General features: G+C 45.6%; 1 protein-coding gene across 6 annotated transcripts in view; it reads right to left on the bottom strand.

The window, feature by feature from the left end:
- The window catches only part of MYO10 (myosin X), a 197712-nt gene that overhangs the window by 23927 nt on the left and 150915 nt on the right, over positions 1–22870 (bottom strand). For all 6 annotated transcript variants that reach the window (XM_006081493.3, XM_023752196.1, XM_023752212.1 and 3 more), the window contains 7 exons: positions 11447–11571; positions 11228–11342; positions 7393–7499; positions 6274–6507; positions 5876–5921; positions 4303–5169; positions 3138–3261 (listed from right to left, as the gene is read on the bottom strand). In XM_006081493.3, coding sequence (XP_006081555.1) covers positions 3138–3261; positions 4303–5169; positions 5876–5921; positions 6274–6507; positions 7393–7499; positions 11228–11342; positions 11447–11571 — 1618 coding nt within the window. The remainder of the gene's footprint in view (positions 1–3137; positions 3262–4302; positions 5170–5875; positions 5922–6273; positions 6508–7392; positions 7500–11227; positions 11343–11446; positions 11572–22870) is intronic.

Here is a 22870-nt window from a genome sequence, read left to right as displayed (position 1 = left end):
ATTTAGAATATGAAATAAAGTAAGACTCCAAAGTGAATTGTAATTAGACCTAAAAAAATGAGGTTAGCTATAACTTATTTAGTGGGACACTGTTTTTTTGTTTTGTTTTGGTGGTTTTTTTTTTTTGGTTGAGCAAAATTATACAAGGAGACAAAGATATACAGATGTCATTTTTGATAAGATACCTTTCTAGCAGGATAATTTTATCTTAGTAGTCTAGCCTTTTCAAGGACACTCTTATCGCCATCATTCAAAAATCTATTTTAGCCCTAGCTGGTTTGGCTCAGAGGACATAGCGTCCGCCTGTGGACTGAAAGGTCCCAGGTTCAATTCTGGCCAAGGGCACATGCCCGGGTTGTGGGCTTGATCCCCAGTATGGGTGTGTGTGTGTGTGTGTGTGTGTGTGTGTGTGTGTATGTAGAAGGCAGCCAATCAATGATTCTCTATTATCATTGATGTTTCTTTCTCTCCCTCTCCCTTCCTCTCTGAAATCAATAAAAATATTTTTTTTAAATCTGTTTTAATGTATCCACTGAAGAACATAATCTACTTCAATAATTTATTATAAAATCTCCACATCTTTTTTAACTAGCCAGTAATTAAGAGACATTTAAACATGGATATTGAAAGTAAGTATAAAGAAGGTATTTTTCTTTTACATATTAGAAATAAATTTAAATAAAGGACCTCAGATTAATTTCTTCAATGATTATAGATCTAAATCTCACATTGGAACAGATAAGGCAATGACAACACTGCCTTCCTTTGTCTAGTATGCAGAGAGCACCTGCTTCGTTGAGCAATACAAATTGCTGCCCTTTCTAATATCTTGAGCACTGCTTGCTCACCTGGCTGAGAAGTCTTTGTGGTCATGCCAAGCTCCAGAGCCATTTCCTAACAAACAGCAAACTTGCCAAAGACTACCAAGACTTTCTTTTCTTTTTGATTTGTGACTTTAATCTGGGTTTCTCAAACAAGCCCAGAGGAAACGGTAATACAAAGTTATTCTATTATCTTATTGTCTTTAAATGATAAAGGTTATTCACAGTTGTTTCAAAGACAGATTACAACAGTCACACCATAGCCCTCACTGCTAGTGTATTCACTGTGTTGCTCTTATGCTGTTAATTGGACTTGTTCACAGTCCTTCCTCTGCAGTTCTGGATGCTCTCTCAACAATCCTTCATTTAGAGAATTTGATGCAATGCTATTAATTTCCAACTGCAAACACCTTTGGTAGATGAATAGGCTGGTGAAAACTCATTTATTATCTGGTGGTTGAATTTTCTTTATTTTCTTTATCAACTAGAGGCCCAGTGCACAAAATTCGTGCACAGGAGGTGGAGAGGGGGGTCCCTCAGCCCGGCCTGCACCCTCTCGCAATCCAGGACCTTTCGGGGGATGTCCGACTGCTGGTTTAGGCCCGATCCCACAGAGATCCCTGTGGATCGAACCTAAACTGGCAGTTGGACATCCCTCTTGCAATCCGGGACCGCTGTCTCCTAACTGCTTGCCTGCTTGCCTGCCTGATCCTCCCTAACTGCTCTCCTGCCTGCCTGATCCTGATCACCCCTAACCGCTTGCTGGGGGACGGGGCCAGCCAGGGTGAAGGATGTGGTCATTCTGGTCTTGGTCGCTGGGCTTTTATTATATAGGATGGTTCCTCTTGATCTTTTTTGTCCACAGCTTTATTTAACACTTTAGATTTAATGATTTATTTAACACTTTAGATTTAATGATGCATTTACATGATAACTTTTTTTAAGAGATGAGTTTGCCAAAAATCCATTTGTTTACCTTCTTGAACTTTTTAATGCTTTAATGTTGAAATGTAATGCTCTGAATGCATGTTTACTTTTTCCTAGTCTCATTTGTCTTAATCAGACAACTATGTATTAAGTCAATGCCATATCCTAATATATAAAAACCCTGGGTCCATCATGACCACAGGCTCGACCAACCGGAAGTCAGTCCTGCAGTCAGTGCTGGGTTGCCGTGGTGACCCAGCACTGACTGCTGAGGGGGCTGTAAATCAGGCCCAGAGAGAGGCCTGAAGAGAGAAGCAAGGTCTCAATCTTTGTCATCCTAAGGCTCCTATAAAAATTTTCACCAACCAGTGACTTCAGGCAATAGGCAGATCCCCCCTAAAAACAAACCTGGTTTCCATGCGCACCTTGGGGATTGAAGGCTGAGAACAGCAGGACTGATGTTAGTAGCCAGACCAGTGTTGAAGAAGGGGTGCAGAAGTAGTGGGAGGAACCAAATAAAAGAAAAACGTAAGAATAAAAAAAAAATATGGGGGGAGGGGAATGCTGATAGGAGAGAAGCAAAGGCAAAGAACAGAAGAAACAGAGAAAAGGAACACAGAATCAAGTTTTTCATGGAGTAAAAAAGAAAAGGAAAAGTGTATGATTAAAGATGGTCACAGAAAGAAAGTGAAGAAAAGGGGCAGAGAAAACAAAAAACTGGATTCTGGGGAAACAGGAAAATGGGAGAAAAGAAAGGGCCACAAAGTGAAGGACATCATCTGGGGACCATGGTTCCTGTCTCCCTGCCCTATCCCCGAGATTTGGACTCTTTCCCCTCATCCAGTCCAGGGCCTTGCGAGAAACACGACGGCCCCCTTTCCTGACGATTCATGTGAAGCTCCTATCAAAACCTGGTGACAATTATGGTTTCTCATGACCTTGGTCATTGAATCGGAGGTCAGAGTGGATCGTGAATCAGGCACAAGTACAAGGTCCTTTCCAGAGATGTATGTACTTTCCAAAGGAGTATGTACTTTCCAAAAGGAGCGTGGCCCAAGGTCCCCAAGGAGTAAGGTGCAGTGCAGTACATCCCAAGTTCAACAGCAATCACAATGTCCAACTGTAACTCTAATCACTGGTAACCGTGGCTGTTAACTCTGTCCTGACACTGCACCAACGGAGGGGAGTCGAGGCAACATTCTCCCTGGTGTTACCGTGTCACCCATGTCACACCACCATGGCATCCTCCACGCAGCTAGAGAACCTGACACCAGGTGAAGGGTAGGTAGGGTGATATTTCCAACCCCCTCAATCAGCCTCAGTGAAAACACCATCTCAACATCCCATCGCTCCACCCAGAACCATGGCCCTGGTAGCTGCAGCTCATACCTTTCATGTACAGAAAGCTGTGGAAGTAAGGCAGCGTGACACAGCTGTACACAGAGTCCCGCCGGTAGGAAAGTTCATCATCCGTGTCGAACCTCGAGTCAAAGTCCTCTTCACTGTCTTCAAACTGGACAAGAAGGAGAGAGCAATAGTGAGCAAGAAAACCAGAAAGCAGCCAAAACCGGTTTGGCTCAGTGGATAGAGCGTTGGCCTGCGGACTGAAAGGTCCCAGGTTCGATTCCTGTCAAGGGCATGTACCTGGGTTGCGGGCACATCCCCAGTAGGAGATGTGCAGGAGGCAGCTGATCGATGTTTCTCTCTCATCGATGTTTCTAACTCTCTATCTCTGTCCCTTCCTCTCTGTAAAAAATCAATAAAAAAAAAAAAAAAAGAAAACCAGAAAGCAGGCACAAACGGGCCCAGCATCTACCAGCATCGAGAAAAATAAAAACCACCGACAAAGAAGCGACACACGGTTCATAACATTACAGTGGCATGGTCGCCAAAACATTCACATGGCCCCTTGCACGGATACAAAAAATGCTAGGCATACGTTAACCCAAAAGCCATCTACTCGAAAAACAACACTGCTGTGCTGGTCTAATTTTCATCAAACCATGCAAGAGTTAACTCCCTTTAAATTACCAAGCTAAAAATGTCAAGGCAGTATTCAATGCATGGCCAACAAGGGGGTAGGGGTAGGGTGGGGTTAAAAATAAGTGATAAATAAATGCAGACTCTGGAAAGGGCACGTTTAAGCCGTGAAAGATTCCTCCCTTCTAACCAGAACAAGCTAGGACATCCTGCGGTGGGGACTGTGAAGCTACTGTGAGGAGAGTTCTCCAAAATGCCCTTGGCTCTTCTGGTTCCAATCAGGGCAGGTCTCAGTTCCCAACTGGTGCAAAGCAGGGACAGACACAGCCAAAGTCTCCTTAGGCTTTGGGCAAAATGCAGTGCTGGGCTTTGTGTTTGATCTACAACAGACACATCCAAGTTCCATGTACTAATCCGATTGCTTTGGGGAAGAGAAAGTGGTTTGAGATCGGCTTTAAGAGCCTGACTCTGAAATCCTGGCATGGTCCAAGGGATGGAGCAGCAGGGGTGTGGCTCAGGACAGCTCCTATCTGCGTGGGGGGCAGCCGGGGCCCCCAGGGAAGAGGGTACTCACCGAGGACTGCGCCCCTTCGGAGCTAAAGCGGTAGGCCCCAGAGCTGTTGTAGGTCCCCACGGAGCATCGGTAGTCTGGGGACCACTGGCTGCTGTAGGAGTTGGAGAAGGTCACGCTGCTGCTGGAGGTGACGGCACCGTCCTCATAGTCGTCCTGGTCGTAGTCGTAGTCGCCCTCCGGGGAGGGGAGGCCCCCCGCGTTCTGGGGCAGGCAGTAGGTGGGCTCCCCGCTGGAGGAGCTCTGCTCTGAGGGGGCCAGGAGCACAGTGCTGTCGGCACTGGGGCTGGTGGGCACCACCGTCTCGTTCATGTAGGGGTCTTCCTCCGAGGACTCGTCGCTGGTCCGGATGCCACTTGTTCGCTGGTCCGAGTGGCCGTGCTCGCTGGGGTTGGGCGAGTCCTTGAAGGCATCGTCCTCGGCCTCGAAGCCCTCGTCCACCTCTTCCTCCGGGTAGGGCTGGCTGAAGTTGAAGGTGGGCTTCTCCCCACTCGCACTCTCGGCGAGGTCACCCAGCTCCCCGGAAAACTCACTGCCTACCGACAGCGAGCGCTCGATGTTGCGGACGCACTCGTCGATCTCGTCGAAGTTGAGCGACTCCAGGAACTCCTGGGCGGCGCGGCAGGCCTCGTCCTCCAGCCTCTTGAGCTCCTGGTCGCGCAGCTGCTGCAGCTTCTGCAGGGAGGCCTCGGTCAGGGACAGCTCCTGCTGCTCCTTCATGCGCTGCAGGTCCTCGATTTCCTTCTCCAGGCGGAGGATCTCTTCCACCTGCTTGTTTTCCTTCTGCTTCTCCAGCTCCCGGTGGAGTTCAGCTTCCCTCTGGCTCTTCTGTAAGGCTTCCAGCTCCTGCCGCTTCCGCTCCGCTGCCTCCTGGACGGAGGGGAAGGAGGCGTTAGGTGTCAGCAACAAGAGGACAAGCATTGCTCCTCCTCTGCAGTAACAAACCACCACATGCTGTTTTGGGCTAACATTGTGATCTCCACCCACAAGTTGACATGTGGAAGCCTTAACTAACCCTCAGGAGCTCGGAATGTATCTGTATTTGGAGACCGAGCCTTTAAAGAGGCAATTGAGTTAGAAGGAGGTTGTGAGGTGGGGCCCTAATCCAACCTGACTGGTGTCCCTGTAAGAGGAGATTGGACACAGAGGGACACCAGGGACGCAGGCACAGATGCAAGACCATGTGATAACACGGCAAGGAGGTGGGCACCTGCCGGCTAAGGAGACAGGCCTCAGAAGAAACCAAACCTCCGACATCTTCATCTTAGACTTCTAGACCTCCGAATGGTGAGAAAATCAATTTCTATTGTTTAACCCACCGGGGCTGTGGTAACTTCATTATGGCCCGAGCACACTAACACAGACATTGGTTTAGAGACGTTATGCTGTCATGATTCACACTAAAATCTTAGACATGCACTAATTTTCACCCAACTGTACTGGGTTAGAAATTGCACCATAAACATCTCTTCCAATGTTCTTCCTACATCTCTATAGGAAGACACTCTGAGTCAAAGTGTTTGAAGTGGGAAGGAAACCGGTGGATGAGATGCCACATTGTCCCTGCATTTGTCACCTGTTGGGCGTGGAGCTCAGCTTCTCTTCGTGCCCTCTCTCTTTCTCTAAAAACAGCAAAGAAAAGACAGTGAAAATAAACAAACATGATGAAAAAAAAAAATCCCAGAACCACTTGTCAGAGACAGCTAATTTTCTTTAAAAAGCTTTTCTGAGACAACTTAGAAAGCATGATGGATGGGGCCTCTTCCTTTGGCAATATATTTATTCTGTGCATGAAATAAAAACACACACAGAACCAGCTTCTCAATGCTGCCAAGACATTTTCCATTTGAGCCACCAGAAGCTACTGTGTCCACCAGCAGGTTCGGCAGCATCCATGGGGAACTCCTGGGTGAGGATGGGTACCGAGCCTCCAACTCAACAGGTGTCCTTCTGTGCCATCCAAAGGCAACATACCTTTCCTCTTGCTCCCGCCTCCTCTTCTCCTCTTCCTCCCATCTCCTCTTTGCTTCCGCCTCCCGCTTCTCCGCCAGCAGCTGTCTGTACACCCGCCGGGCCCTCTGACCTCGGACCTGCTTCTGGAAAACGATGGCTGCCCTTCGCAGGTGCAGAAATCGCCTCCTCAGCAGGAATGCTCTGTAATTCTTCTGGATCATCACCACACAAGAAAGGACCTTCCTGTATTGCTTTCTGAAAATGAAAACAAAAACAGCACAACAGAATAACTGTGGAGGCAATGAGGCTTCGAGCCCTTCGAGTGAGTTTCCGTTGATGCCACAAGACAAAAGAACAGGACCTCGTTTGGGAAGATGCTCTCATTATAGAGTCTGTCTCGAACAGGAGGCCCCTTTGGGCAAAACCAAGGCAGAAGAAAAACAAAAGAATAATAACAAACAAAAGTAAAGCCAGAACCCTATCATGATCTTGGCTGAAAATAAACACATAATCCCTAATGCTGACTTTGAAAAGTTCTGGCAGAAAGTTGGGTTGTAAACAGGACCAAAAGAGATTTTTAAAGATATATTCCCCTGTTCTTACGAAGGGGGGAAAACAACAACAAAAAACTCGCCACAGCAGGACAGCTTTGGACTGCAGAACAGGTAACGGTGTGGGGTCTCAGGTGGCATGCTGGTCCACAGAGGTGGACAGAACTCAGCCTCACACGAAGAGATGCTGCCTTCTTTGGTAAACACTGAAGGTGGGCCTCTGTGGACCCAACGAGACACCAACATCAACAGCCCAAATACCAAAGATAACAGCCAGGCTGCCTCTGGCTTCCGCATGCCAGGAAGATGAACCTGGGAAGCAATTTAAGCATCTCAGCACGGTCCCCTAATCCCATGCTCTAATCGAGACATTAGGGGCCCCCTTTCCTACTCTCTGCCAAGGGCAAGCTAAACAGGCACCTGGCATCCCGAGACAGGAGCGCTGACCTGGGGCTCCCCTTCGCCTGATCCTAACCTTCCATCCAGGTCCCCTTTAAGGAAAAGCACTCGGCCAGCCTATCCCACCTGATGGATTATATTGGGAAGGCCGCATGGAGCTTAACGCCTTCTTCCCTCGGATGTTTCTTACCGTGCCAAATAGCCCAAGACGTGGGCCCGGATCACCATGGCCGCCCGGGTAACTTCCTCCTCCCGCAGCCTCTCCAGTTTCTGCTCCAAGGATTCTCGAAGGAAGACCTGTCCAGGAGGGAGTGACATGTCAGATCCAAGGCAGGTGGCTGGTAGAAGGCAGGCATCTCCAAGCCAGAGATATTTGAGGGGTCAGGGGGTGGGGGGTGGGCAGGAAGTGTTAGGCCTTTTCTCCCCTCGCCTTAACTTTGCTCTGAGCACACACAGCCACGCTTTCCAGCCCCGTGCTTCTCCACTCCCTGTGGGGAAGGGCCTTGTTACTTTTTTTACAGAGGAATAAACTAACACATAACATTAAATTAGTTTCAGGTGGACATCATAATGATTCAGTATTTATACAGTCAAGGAGGGAAAGTTTTCCTCGCTGCCCTTCTTAGTTCTTTTGGCTGATCTAACAATTAAACTGACTCAAGACAGATTAACAGGAGGAAAAACAAATATAATGACGTCCACATGGCGGTCTCACAGAAATGGGCCCCGAAGTGACCAGAGCAGGCAGCTTAGACGCCAGCTTTAGGCACAGAGACAATTACTCGTGACAATTAGACAAAGCAAAGGCGTTTGTGTTTGGGGCAACAAACTAACTAACTAGTTTCTTCCCACAGCCTCCCCAGCCTCGACTCCCGCCTCTGGTGATAAGGATGCCTTCCTCCTCCTTGAACAGGGAGGACCCTTTCACACGGGAGAGCCACGGCCTGCTTTCAGGGGGAGCGTGGGGGAGGGATCAGAGTGCCTCTTTTTCGCACGGCTGTTTCTCAACGTTAATAACTTTTGAAAAATATTTTTGAAAAAAATAATCCCTCAATCAACCTTTTAATTATGCAATTTCAGATTTAATACATGAATGGGAGCCCAGCCCAACAAGAAGTTCCCTAAAAAAAAAAAAAAAACTAGTGCCAAATATTTTTATGCTTTTCTATGAATGGTCAGCATGAGGGCATTTTGGTTGGGGGAGGGAGCTGGATGACAGCCTCTCTCACTCATGATTTTTTAATTTACGCTCCTGTGGTTGATCCTGGTCTATCATGACGTCTTATGTCCTCTTGATGGCATTTTCCCAGACTCTGCTCTGCCTGCTCCCAGACATTGGGCCAAAAAAGGAACTAAAGAATCCGACCACCTGTGACCCACGGCCTTACCTACTCCTGCCCTGCGTCCCCCAGCATGTGTAAAACCACCACAAGTAATGCTCCTAAGTAGTTTTTTGTACAGTCTTATTCCTATAATTGCAGAAATTACCAGAAAATCCAGATGCTCATCAGAGATTCAAGGCTTTAAATGCAAAGACATTCTGGCAGCAATACCGACCGACCGACACACATGCTAGTCGTATAATTAAGTCAAATGGTGGTCGGTTAAGGCCAAAGCTACTTAGTGTACACTATTCGCATGCTCTGTTTCCATTTACTTCCCAACTTTCTGTGAACTGATAAGCTTCCTTCCTACTTCTTCTTCCAGTGTTTTACCAATCACAATTTCAGTCTTCTTTAAAGACTCCTCTTTTTGACTACTTCCCTGATCATGTCAGCCCACGGGGAGCTCTCTCCTGGAGAACCTGTGTTCTCATTCCTTAAAGGATGACTCTTCAGTTGTATGTGGATGTCTTCTCCCCCAGCAACACAGTAAACTGAGGGCCATGCCCATGTCTTTATGTCTCTGTGTTCCCTGTGCTATGCCGGCTCCCAAGCCTGGCTTGGGCCGGGCTCCCATAAGGAAAGTTGTAAGTGAAGCTACGCTGAATCCTCAGAGCTCAGCAGGGACTCTTGCTGGCTGGCTGAGTCATTGTGATCTTTGATGCTACTACGCTATATCAAGCAGTGAGATGGGAGGATATCAGTTTATAGAGAATAGACTATCTTTCTGGTTAAAAAAAGAAAGAGATCAAAGCAGACTACATTATACTGCCAAGAGCTGCCCCTGCGCCATCTTCTTTAGAAGTCTTCCTTGCGTGATTAAACGCATGGCATCCTTGTGCCACTGATTGAGCTCCTACTATGTGCCGTGTGTAGAACAAACAAGTAACTCCACATTCTCCACTGGGGAACTGTAGAGATATCCACAGGCAATGACAAGATATTGCAACTGGGCCCAAAATGGGATGAGGTGAGATGACAGAGGAGGGGCTTAACCCAGTTGTGGGGTGAGCTTTTGGGATGGGGTACCCGAAGACTGTCAGAAAGGATTCCTGTCAAAATCTACATCTCAGTCGGTAACTGAAGGATGAGTTGGATGAAGTAGGAGGGGGAGCAGAATTCTAGGTAGAGAGACCCATAAACCTGTGAGGACACACGGCAAGGTGACCCTTAATGACTCACTTTGTTTGCTCTGAGCAGTGTGGGTGGAACCTGTGACTTCCTCGAGCCCACAGAATATGGCAAAGGTGATGGGAAGTCACTTTTGTGAACATGTCACATTATATAAGACTCCATCTTAGGAAACTGCCATGCTGTGGGAGGGTAGGAGAAGGGGTCATGTGGTCAAGAACTTGGGGAGGGGGGTGTCTAGAAGCAGAGAGCAGCTGCAGGTGACAGCCAGAAAGCAAGGGGGAACCTCACTCTCCCACCTGCAAAGAAGTGGAATTTGGCACCACGCAAGCTTGGGAGAGGACTGAGCTCCAGAGGCAAAGGCAGCCCTGGAAGGAATTCTGACTGCGGCCTGGAGACCCTGAGGGGAGCCTGCAGTAGCCGTGCTTGGACCCCTGGTCCACAGGTACTGAGATAATTAACGTTTGTTACTCAGCAATAGGTCACTAATAAATACCTCTGCACACCATCTCTACCCTACTAGATGCTTGGACCTTAAATCCCTGGCCAGTCAAAATAACTCAAGAGCAGAAGAGAATGTCCATTATATACTTTCCCTTGCTGAGTGGCCCTGAGGTGATGTCCAAATACCTGTTATTGCTCCCACATGGGTCAATGTTATGATGGACTGGATGTCGGTGTCCCTACCAGCATCTTATGCTGAAGCCCTAAGGCTCAACGTGATGGTATTTGGAGGTAGGACTTTGAAGAAGTAATTAAGTTGTGATAAGGTCAGGAGGGTGAGGCCCCATGATGGAGTAGTGCCTTTATAAGAAAACAAAGAGAAGGGAGGTAGGGGGAGGTAGAAGAAGGGAAAAGGGAGATAAATGGTGATGGAAGGAGACTTGACTTAGGGTGGTAAACACACAACACAATATACAGATGATGTATTGTAGAATTGTATACTGACACCTATATAATTTTATTAACCAACTAGAGGCCCAATGCACGAAATTCATGCAAAGGGCTCGGCCCTCGCAGCCCCGGGTTTGTCCAGAAGGTCGTTCGGCTGTCCAGTCTAATTAGCATATTACACTTTCATTATTATAGCTGTCACCCCAATAAATTCAATTGGGAAAACAAAAGAGAGACCAGAGTTCACTCTGCTACCCGCCCCCCTTTCCCATGTGAGAACCTAGCAAGAAGGCAGGCATCTTCTCAGACATGGGGCTGCCTAGCACGTCCCAGGCACCGAGCTGCCCAGCAGCAAAGGTTTGCTGGCTGCCTGAGAGAATACAAACCCAGAAACATTTGGGGCCCAATGTTTCAAGGTGTGCCCTAAGAAAAACAGAATCCCTGAAAAGTCACGGACTTCCAATAAATACTGTTTGGAAGACAAAAGATTAAGTAGGGCATGATCCCAACCACATTTTTCCAACGCAAAACAACAACAAGAGGCCAGCAGGACCATAGGACACAGAGCTCGGGGCTGGGGGGCAGGGGAGGGGGGCTTTTCCTTCTCTGTGGCTTTACCTTGGTCTTCCCCAGCTGCCACTCGCTGTGGGAGGAGTCATAGAGCTGCAGCAAGGCCGTGCACTTCCCTCGGATGTCCTCGGGCACAGCCACGTTCTGCATCAGCACTTTATACCTGCAACGTAAAGGGGCCAAAGGGGCCAGCGTCACCTTTTACTGCCACCCCCTCTCTTCCCAATCCCTTTGAAAAGAAAGTGGATTTATTCCGCTCCGTCTTGCCTCTTGTAAAAATCCTGAAAGGGTCTCCGGACGGCATATCCAGCCTTGCGGATCCTCACCGTCTCCAGCATCCCAGAGTACCGCAGCTGGTTTAGCACAACTGCCTGGTCAAACTGGTCTGGCATCTAAAACATGCGGAAGGCGAGAGATAAAGTTAACAAGGCCACCCCACCACTGTGATGCACACCCATACCCACCTACCCACACACACACACTGAACCTACACCAAAAACAAACAAACAAACAAACAAACAAACAAACAAAACCTGAAAGTGAATCCCACCCCCAGGTACCCATCTCTTTGCTTCAACAACCATCACCCCCTGGCAACCCTGCCCATCTGGGAGCCCACTTACTCCTACCCTTGGATTTTTTTTGAAGTAAGGCCCAGATATCACACTGCCTCAGTTGTAAACATATCATTATCATTTTCTCATATAACAACATTATCATACCTTAAAAGATACCAATGATTCCTTGATATTAATAATCACGTTTCAATTGCTGATTGTTTTACAGATATCATAAATGTACCACATTTAATTCTAGGTTTTCCAAAGAATCCAAAGTGTCATACAAATATCACTTTACTTACTTTTTAAACTTCAATTTCAAAGCATTTAAAGACATTTTTAGGTAATAAATACAGTGACCCAGTGAGGAGGAGGAGGAGGGAAGGAATGGGGGTGGAGAAAAGAGACAAAAAAGGAGGAGAATTTTAATTTTCTCAATTTCCAGTCAAATACCCCATTTATAGAGAGCTCCATACCATGATGACTAAACAACTGAATCCCTGAGCATGCAAATTAAAGACAGAGGAAATCAAACCAAGGCTTAACATTCTGAAATGTATTCTCTTATCCATTCAGTTGCCAAACAAACTGGCATTACTCACAGGACAATAAGTCTTTCAGAGTAAAGCCCAAAAGTAGGCCACTTCCCATGCACAGCTCTGTGGGCAGTGATTTTTTTTTTAAATTCCAATATGCATCCCCTTTCATTAATCTGAAGTTTGTTATCCTACACAACTGTGTATAAAATGGCTGAAAAATAGTGCCATGGGCTAGAAGTACATTGATTAAAAGTGCAAAATATGGCAAGTGGCTCAAATTTGCGAACCACAGAAACGTCGCCGGTCATTAACACAAAATTAGGCTGAAAGCCATGTAATTCTGTACGCGTTCCAAACTAGCAACACATAAACTTAAAGAATACTTTGCCAATCGCCCTTCCAGCTTTTGATGGAATAGCTGTCATCCTCTCCAGCAGGCTGACTTATACTTAATTTCTTCTGCAAACACTGGTCAAATTGTCTTAACTCAGCAGTATTCTCCCCGGGGAAAGCCAACAAGTTAGGGCAAACATCCCAAGAATTGCGCCTCAGAGGGTTCTAGTCTTGATTATTTCAGATATCCTTAGAAAAGTGGAAAAAACATAAAAGTAAGAAAACAAAATGACCCTTGGTCACTGTTCTTCCTTAATATTTGAATTAACAACGGAGAGAGGCAGCTGCCCTGAAGATATGTGGTTAAAATTAAAATGCTTGCTACATTTATTTGGTAATATACTCTGACCAGCAGCAAAGACTAGTATAGCACTAATATAAAACAAACCCCGAATAAAGCATCAGACTTAGCCAACTTTGTTAAAGTCATAACCAGAGAAACCTCCTTATTTAGCATGTAATCATTTGATGCTCCAAAACTTTCTAAATAATCTCCTTCAAGCTTTCACCATTCCTGACCCATACCGTTTCCCTTTGCTTTTTTTTCTTCCAATCTCTTAACAAAGTCCACACAATTCCTTAGTTTGGCACTAGTTATCAAAACATTCTAAAATGTATTGCTGAAGGGATGCCCCATCCAAAAAGTGCAGCTGCACTTACCATCTTCCAGTGTCTCCGAGGAACATTCCACTCTGCTTGGCTCTGGGGCCAAAATTCATATGGAAAACAACCGCCACACTGACCTTTCCGCCACAGCTAAAGACACTGAACAATAATGAACACCATTCCTGTGCTTTAAAAAGTGCTCGGTTGCCATGACAACCCCTTCCATTCTCGGGCTAATTAGTGTGGTGTGGTTGTAGGATTTCATATGGTCCAGGGAGGGGCTGCAGGGGAGGGAGAGAGCCACCAAGAGTGGCCACTCCTCCCAGGCACCCACTGCGATTGTGTTTCTGCCCTTTCACAGAAAGGGAACCAGGGGAAGGGGGATCTGTAGGCAGACTGTCACCACGGGCAACCCACGCTGCCATCGTGAGGGGGCTACACCTGTATTTCCATTTCCACTGGTGGTTCTCTCTGGAGTTCCCACTTTCTTTTCTGGTGAATTTAGTGTTCAAAGATGACCCAGCTGGAGACGGGACAAGCCACAAACTTCAAGGCACGTTGCCCTTTAAAACTTCAGAATGCTCCCCAGTCTTGGCTGGTAAGCCCCTGTCCAGAGCTGAGCTAGCTCCCACAAAGACCGCCTGCAGGTACTAACAGTGAAGTTTTGATGGCGATAATTAGGGTGAATTTTGGAAGTAACAGCCATAAACCAGGGCAATTATAGTCACAGGAGTCTGGTCTTAATCCATTTACTGAATACTAAATTAATAAACACCTCTGCATGCAAAGGTCCATGATTCATGGGGGGTGGGGGGGGGCAGGGATTAAAGAAAAGGTGGAGGCTAGATTTTTTTTTCTTTAATCAACACCCCCCACCAGAATGGTACATTTGTCGTGTAACTGATAAACCTACATTGTTATCACCTTAAGTCCATAGTTTACATTACATTCTAGGTTTGGGCGACTGTAACATGACATAGAGCCACCATTAGAGTTTCATTCAGAGTGGTTTCACTGCCCTAAAAACTCTCCATGCTCTGCCTAATCGTCTCTACCCTCCACCGCTACTAGCCACTAATCGTTTTACTGTCTCCATAGCTTTATAAATCCTCACCTAAGGATATGTTTATTGATTTTTAGAGAGAATGGGAGAGAGGGAGGGAGAAGAGAGAGAGAGAGGAAGGGAGGGAAGAGGAAGGGAGAGAGGAGGGGAAGAGAGGGAGGGAGGAGAAAAAAGATAGAGAGAGGGAGGGGGAGAAAGAAAGGGAGAGAAGGGGAGAGAGAGAGAGAGAAAGAGAGAGAGAGAGAGAGAGAGAGATCAATTGGTTGACCTAACCTGCAACTCAGGTATGTGCTCTGACTGGGGATTGAATTTGCAACCTTTCTGGTGTATGGGACCATGCTCCCACCAACTGAGCCACCCATCAGGGCTCCATAGTGGGTTTTTTTAGACTTAATTTTTTTTTTTACAGTTTTAGATTTCCCATAACCCCCTGCCTCTATACACTGCACAACCTCAGAGGGGCAGACTTTTGTATCCAAAGACCCTGAATTTAGGGTGGTGATGGGTGCACCAAACATCACTACTTAGATAATAGAAAGCCTAATACAAAACATAATAAAGATTAGAATGAACTTCCTTGGGAATATAGGAGAGGAAAATACTAAGGAGAGGAAAAAACCCAAGTCCGACCCAGAGTTTGAGCTCTTACAAGTACTATTCAGTGCTTGAGCGGATGGGCCATTCCCCACAGAGAACACAGCTCCAACAAGCGCTAAGACCCAGAAAAAGAACCTGGCTTGTTCAGCAGTCAGTCTGAGAGTGAACACGGGAGGTGGGGAGGACCTGGGCTGACGATGGACAAGGCTCAGCCTCCATGGCCATTGTTCGAGGTAAGGGGATGAACATGGTCCGACTATGCCGCAGAAGGATGACCTTACTGGCAACAGCACAACTGGAAACTGAGTATATTTGATATAATGTACATCATGAAATGTTACCCAGTCATTTAAAAACAAAACAAAACAAAACAAAAAAACAGTCCTGGCTGGTGTGGCTCAGCTGGTTGGGCGTCGTCCCATGCACCAAAAAGTCACTGGTTTAATTCCCGGTCAGGACACATGCCCGGGTTCTGGGCTTGATCGCTGGTAGGGGGCATGCAGGAAGCAGCCGATCAATGTTTCACTCTCATCATCACTGATGTTTTATCTCCCTTTCCCTCCCTCTCCAAAATAAATAAAAATAAAATAAGTAAGGAACAAAGCACTTATACATGCTACAACATGAATGAGCCTTGAGGACATTACACTAAGTGAAAGAAGCCAACTACAAAAGGCTACATATCATCTCATTTCATTCATATAAAATGTCCAGAATAGAAAACCTACAGACAGAAAGTACAGTGGTGGCTCCTGGGGGCTGGTGAAAGGGATGGGGACAGAGAGGAAGGAATAGCCAAAACAGACGAGTGTGTGTGTGTTCTTTTTGAGGCGATGATGTTCCAAAAGTCACTGTGGTGATGTCTGTACGTACCTGTGAACCACTGCATTGTACACTTTAAAGCAGCGGTTCTCAACCTGTGGGTCGCGACCCCTTTGGCGATCGAACAGCCCTTTCACAGGAGTCGCCTAAGACCATCCTGCATATCAGATATTTATATTACGATTCATAACAGTAGCAACATTACAGTTATGAAGTAGCAACGAAAATAATTTTATGGTTGGGTCACAACATGAGGAACTGTATTTAAAGGGCCAGAAGGTTGAGAACCACTGCTTTAAAGGGCTCAACTGCATGGTATCTCAGTGAAGCCGCTTTTTTATTTGTTGTGGTTGTGTGTGCATTGCCTTAATTTTTGAATGGCTTTTTTTTTTTTTTTTTTTTTACAAGACAGTATTTTAAGAGCCAGGGAGACATGGAAGGATTTAGAATGGACAAGAAGAGATGGGTGCGGGACCAAGTCTGCATACTGGAGACAGGATTAAGTATATTTAGTTTCAGGTAATTTAACTCGGCAAAAAAAATTAGAAAAACCTTTCCTCCCCTACAACCTGGAAAAAAAATTTTTTTCAGAATGCCTAGACAAAACAAATAGAGCATGCTAAGCCCTCCACAAAACTCAATTACGGGCAAGCCCTACCTTCTGCAGCTTAAAATCTAAATAAAGGGCAGCAGGACAGGGGAGTGATTTACAACGAAAGGACAGAGAGGAATTCATGTATGCGTTAATGAACCTGATTACCCTGCACATTACCTCGCCTTCCATAATTTCATAAACATGGCATAAAGGAAACAGGAGGTGTGACGGCGGGCTTGGAAATCATCACCTGTCGACAGTGTGGGACATTCAAGCTGTGCTTATTTAATTAAGAAAACAGAGTGAGTTTATCACCGATGGGCCCGTGAGGTTCGAATGCTTTTCGTTATGTGAGAGATCTCACAGAAACCAACCAAGGACCCGGGGAGAGAGGGGAGGTAGGAACCCACTCAGAGGCCGGTAGGGTTCGGTGGGGGCTAGCCAGGGCTTTAGGGAGAAGGTACTTTGCTCTAAAATGATAGTAAAGGTCACCCATGCTGATGAAGCACTATATCTGCCAGTCATGGAGCCAGGTGATGGCAGGGACATCAGCACTAGGGGTGAGGGGAGACCCTCTGTCTCCTGGGAAAGAACACATACCATCTGTCACCCTGAGAGAGGACAAGTGAGACAAGGGCGTGGGACAGGCACATCACTGCTTCTCATTGCACTCGGCCATCACCCATCGTTAGGCAGTATCACCTAACCTGGGTCAATGAGATTCCATTTCTTACAAATTTGGTTTGAAGGGGGGAAAGGGGAATCTCTCTAGAAGAAATGGCATGCTTTGTTTGACCATAAATTTGTAAACTGACAACCCCATATGTCACTGTAACTTACTTATGCCCTACCCCAGTGATGGCGAACCTATGACACGCGTGTCAGAGGTGACACTCGAACTCATTTTTTTGGTTGATTTTTCTTTGTTAAATGGCATTTAAGTATATAAAATAAATATCAAAAATATAAGTCTTTGTTTTACTATGGTTGCAGATATCAAAAAATTTCTATATGTGACACGGACCAGAGTTAAATTAGGGTTTTTCAAAATGCTGACACACCGAGCTCAAAAGGTTCGCCATCACTGCCCTACCCTCTGCCAAAGGAATGAAGGCAAGATAAACTGAAAATACAGTGATAAAAAGGGAAAAGAGTAGAAAATGCACTATATTCCCCCTTCTGCCTTGGCTGACAGGAAGCGCAAAGTTACATTTCATTTTCTTAATAACTGTCATTAACCAGGTATTTTATATTGCCTTCCTTTTGAATGACTTCATATACATTAATCAACAGATGTCTCAATTCCTTTAAGAAACATATATTTTAAAATCCAAAATAGCCATAAAAATATGTTAAAAACATTAATACATTTTTAAAAGGTTTCTATTATTCACCCTTCAAAGACCTGCTGTTGATTTTACACGCAGAATTTCCAATTCTTGTTTAACAGCCTTGCAGGAACCAAGGACTCTTTGATTTATGCGTGTGAGGTACCAACAGCCATCCTTCAATTCATATACCACTTGAGCACAGAAGCCCTGACAGGGCTGGCTGTGTGGGGAACATTCTTCCACTTTGTGGATGCGGACATTGGGACTGAGCGAGGCTCAATGACCTGCACAAACCAGTTTTCGTATTTGCTTAAATCAAACAATTAGGAACGTAAGTCTCAAAGTGCCTTGTACTCCTGAAAACACGTAAATCAAACGTGAACACATCAAACCTATTTTCCTACTGATGTTATAAAATTGGCGGCATGTTTCCCAAGGATACAGCTCTCAAAGGAATGAGTTGGAAACTTCTTCAGGGGAAAAATTATGCTGGAATCTAGAATTCTTTATTGTGATGGGTGAATACTGCAGAGTAGGGAGGGGACAGACACTGCAACAAGCCTTACACGGATTTAACGTTTTAGGTATATTGTGTTTGCATTACCATGAGGGGCTCTACCTCTGCCCCAATTCAACTTCAAATACAAACAAGCAAAAAACCCCTCACCTTTGATAACCCTTCATCAACCTTAAAAAGTCAAAGATTCCAGAAGTTGATCATGTTACACAAGCAAAGTATCACTCCCAGCCCTATACTGATTGAGAAAGTCTTACTAATTAACAACAAAACAAAAAAAAAAACTAATTAAAGATGTAAGGCCTCTCAATCTTTATTTGCTTTCTCTGCTCTATCAAACTCCCAAAAGCAGTGAGTACATTTTGGATAAGAAATGTATCAGGCTTTGAACAGTTTTCGAAAGCATAGTTACTAAAAGCGATATGATTTTCCTGACCTTGAACAGGCAGCACACAAAAGCCAACAGGACTGGAGAGGAAGGTTCCTGGTACTTACAGCAGCCGTTCCTCCCCTGGGCTGTGAGACACTGGACACAGTTCTCGCCACCTTGCTCATTCTCGAATTTTGGTAGCAGAGGCAGCAACGAATTTTCCCTGGAGAAAGGGCCATGCCCTCCCAGGCGAGGAGCAGGGAGCAACATGGTTACACGACTGGCAAAAGCCGTGAGTCAGTCTGAAATTTCTCACTCCCCAAGCACAGCCTTCCCACCACCCCTGCCAGCCAACAGTTATCACCCTGAGCGGGAAACCCCAGCTCTGTTACAGCTAAAGCTGGTGTGCTCACCTCGGAGCCACACAAACCCCACTACTTAATGGAAGAGGAAAAATCTGAACATAAAGTCTATGCAGGTACACGTACACATGCACGAAAACATCTATCTGTCTAAGGCACAGCTGGACCCACTGCCCCTGTTCACAAACTCCCAAATCAAGACAAAGGCTTCAACTGCACAATAAAGGCCCCCGCAATATGTCCCCGATTTACCTCCCCAGTCAGTACACCCCTACACACACCCTACATTTGAGCCAGATTATAGATAACTGCTTCTGGACTGAAACCTTCACTTCCTGCCTTACCTCAGCTGAACCAGCCTTAGCCTCGTCACCTGAAATGCTCTCCCGTTGTCTTTCCCCGTTGAGTTTCATCAGTTTCTAGATGTTCCTTCAATAAACTGTTCCTGATGCAGCCAACAAATAACGCTATCTGTGGCCCCCTTTTCCCTGGGTTCCTGGAACATGAGGTGGCCTTGACCAGGCTTTCCCTCATGTCACATATGTTTCCATATCCATTAGACATATCCATGTGAACTCCCCATTTGGGTTATAAAGTCTTTCCCTGGCTGGTGTGGCCCCGTTGGTTGGGCATTGAAGGGTTGCTGGTTCGATTCCTGATCAGGGCACATGCCCAGGTTGCAGGTTTGATCCCCAGTCAGGGGCGTATGGGAAGCAACCAATCGATGTTTCTCCCTTTCTCTTCTTCTCCCTTCCTCTTTCTGTAAAAATCAATTTTAAAATCTCTTTAAAAATAGCACTACCTACATCTTGAACAGGAACTATTTCCATTAATGTAGAATTAAGCACTTCACATGTATGATCTCACTTAATCCTTATAAGCACCCTCTGAATTAAATCAGACCACGTTGATCAAATTTAATGTGATATAAGGCAAACAGAGCAACCATTCAGGAAATGCCATTAGCTAACATTTGCACAGCACTTCACACCTTCTGAATAACTTACACAAAATATCATGTGCTCATCTCTACCACCCGTGAGGTGCACGGGACAATAGTACTTTCATTAGTAGCTCCAAAGAATGTGGGTGACCGACGCCACACCCACAGTAGTTACCAACCTAGAGAAGCAACAGACACCCACTTCCAACATCAGAATCCCTGCAGGTTCTGTCAAAGCTTCCCTAGGATACTTAACAACAAGTTCCAGTCCAAAGTGACACCATGTGAGCAGCTGCTAGGATCATCTGTGGATGGTTGACCAAGTCGAAACGCTTCTGTTCTGGTGCATGGATTGGCTTGTATTTATGAACCTCTGTGGTGGTGGTGGCGGTAGCAGCAGCACTAATACTACAGTAGCAACAGTCCTAGTCATGGTAGCGCAGCAGTCCTGGTAGCAGTCACTGTGAAGGCTACCATGTACCTCCCCTACTTACTATATGCCAGGCACTACGCTTGCTTTGCCATGCTGGCTTTTATTTAATGTCAGCAACTCGCTATCAGGTAGGTATTATCATCACCCCCATTTTACGGATGTATAACCTGAGGCACAAAGAGGTTAATTAACTGGTTTAGGGTCATAAAGCTTATGCCTGACAGAGCCAGTTTTCCAGTCCAGGCAGAAGGAGCGTGATTCCCAGCCAGCACACTGCTTGTCCCACTGGGTGCCACTCAGGAAAAGGGGGAGTGAGAGTTCCTGCGGGTTCCCAAGTATTCACTGCTTAACAATAGAGTTTGTTTCCTGGTACACTTTTCCTGGATATTCTTGAATGACATGCATCACAATAGCTAACTTGGTAGTGGACTGAGATCAACTTCTGTGAATTAAAACGCAAATAAGACAATACATTGAACTCATTTAGTCAGCGCAGGGGCTGGAAACGACAACTCCCAGCCCCATCAATTCTGCCACCTGTTTTTCTAAATAAAGTTTCCTTGGAACACAGCCATGCATTGTCTGTGATTGCTTTCACACCACAGTGGCAAAACCTACAATATTTACTATGGAAAAGCTGGCAGACCTGAATCAGAGAATGAAAGCCCGGCAAAAGAATGCATTCAAACAGTGCAAATGGAATTACGTGCTAAAGGTAATTATACACCAGATTTTTTTTTGGGGGGGGGGGGGGGCGGGGGAGGAAGAGGAATCAAAACAAAAAAATAATGTAAATTATTTCATTAATAATTTTGAAATTTACTCTATTGAAATGACAGCATTTGGGACATACTGGGCTACAATATATTTTTAAAACAAACTTCACAAAATGAATTCCTTTCTATACTTTCAAATGTGGCTACTGGAAGAATTTTAATTTCCTATCTGACTCACATTGTTTTTCAACTGCTAAATTAGGCTAAGCCCCGGGTCTACCTGGACCAGTGAAAGAACAGCAAGCTTGAAGTTATACTTTTACTAGAGGTCTGGTGCATGGCATTCGTGCATGGGGGTCCCCTCAGCCCGGCCTGCACCCTCTCGCAGTCCAGGACCCCTTGGGGGATGTCTACCTGCCTAAGAAGTTATAATTTTATTTGCTTCGGTTTCATACTCAGAGAATGCTTTATATAAATGAACTGCAAGACCACTTTATTACGAGGCTTATATAGAGACTAAAATAAAATATATCACTTCTTATGAAAAACAGTATCTAGCATTCAATGATGAAAAACACCCAAATGTGAAACAGAAGTGACCCCATGAGTAGCTTTCAGGAGACTAACAGACTCTAGACAAATGTATTAGGGCACGAAGAACTTCCATCGACTTCAAATCAAGACAATGATTCTCCAACAAAATGTATTAATTTAATTTTTCCTAATAAACTTCTATTTAGTTTCCAAAGTCGCTCCAAAAGATTCTTAGGATGTTTGTTGGTTTTTTAGCAGATCACTGAACCCCGAGTCTTCAGCTCCTATGTTAACATTGAAATAGAGTACCATTGGGGGAATTGGTAAGAAAGCTAGACTGAACACACACTCTGATTCTCCCTCTCCCCCTCCCCCCTCCCCCAAATTGGCAAGTCTATGCTTGGAGAGGCTAAGTCTAAAGCTCCCCAAAGTGCAGTTCAAGCACTTTCTCTTTAATTGCATCCCTGGGACATATACTCCTTTGAATCTCAGCTACCATTGTGCCCATGTCACATACTTGTTTCCAAAACCTACAAACGGCCTGAAAACCACAGTATGTAACGCTTGGTCCAATGCTTCCTTGAGCTACAAGAATGCAAGCCCACCCTCCTCCAAACGTCTTTCTTCCATTCTTATTCCTTTCCGGTTTCCTGATTTTAAGGACCGCCTGTGCACCTGCAGCTCGGACTTCTCTTCCTCTCCTTAGAATACTGCACGCTGCTGGGCTTCCTTCCCTCCTCTCCTGCACACAGCGGATGCAGAGGCCCCCACTCTGCCTCCCGCCCACCTGTGATCCCCCAGGAAACTGTAGGAAGTTCCCCATTTTCATGCCTGCCCCTCCCCTCGTGGGGATCAAGGTGCCTGGGGCTTTCCTGTGGTCAACCTCTGCCAGTGTGTCCCTGCAAATAGGGGACCCCTGGATCGATAACAGTGGAGCTGGCATTTAAGTCTCAATACTGAATTTAATTCCTTCCTGAATTAAAAGCGAAACAGCAAATAAATGTACCTAATATTTAAATACGGGTTACTCCAACCAAGAATGTTAACTAAATCTCAAAGAACCCGATTGAGGCAAGTGGACAAGCCAGAAATATCATTCCCTTATATACATGAAAGAAGTGAGCAGATACAGCCTGAGTGATAGACCCAAAGTCACGTGACTAGTAGGCACTAGGACAGGGGTGGGCAAACTTTTTGACTCGAGGGGCAACAATGGGTTCTTAAACTGGACCGGAGGGCCAGAACAAAAGCATGGATGGAGTGTTTGTGTGAACTAATATAAATTCAAAGTAAACATCATTACATAAAAG

The sequence above is a fragment of the Myotis lucifugus genome, unplaced genomic scaffold (genome assembly GCF_000147115.1).
Source record: "Myotis lucifugus unplaced genomic scaffold, Myoluc2.0 scaffold_0, whole genome shotgun sequence".
Lineage (NCBI taxonomy): Eukaryota > Metazoa > Chordata > Mammalia > Chiroptera > Vespertilionidae > Myotis > Myotis lucifugus.
This window is presented reverse-complemented; position numbering and strand designations above follow the sequence as displayed.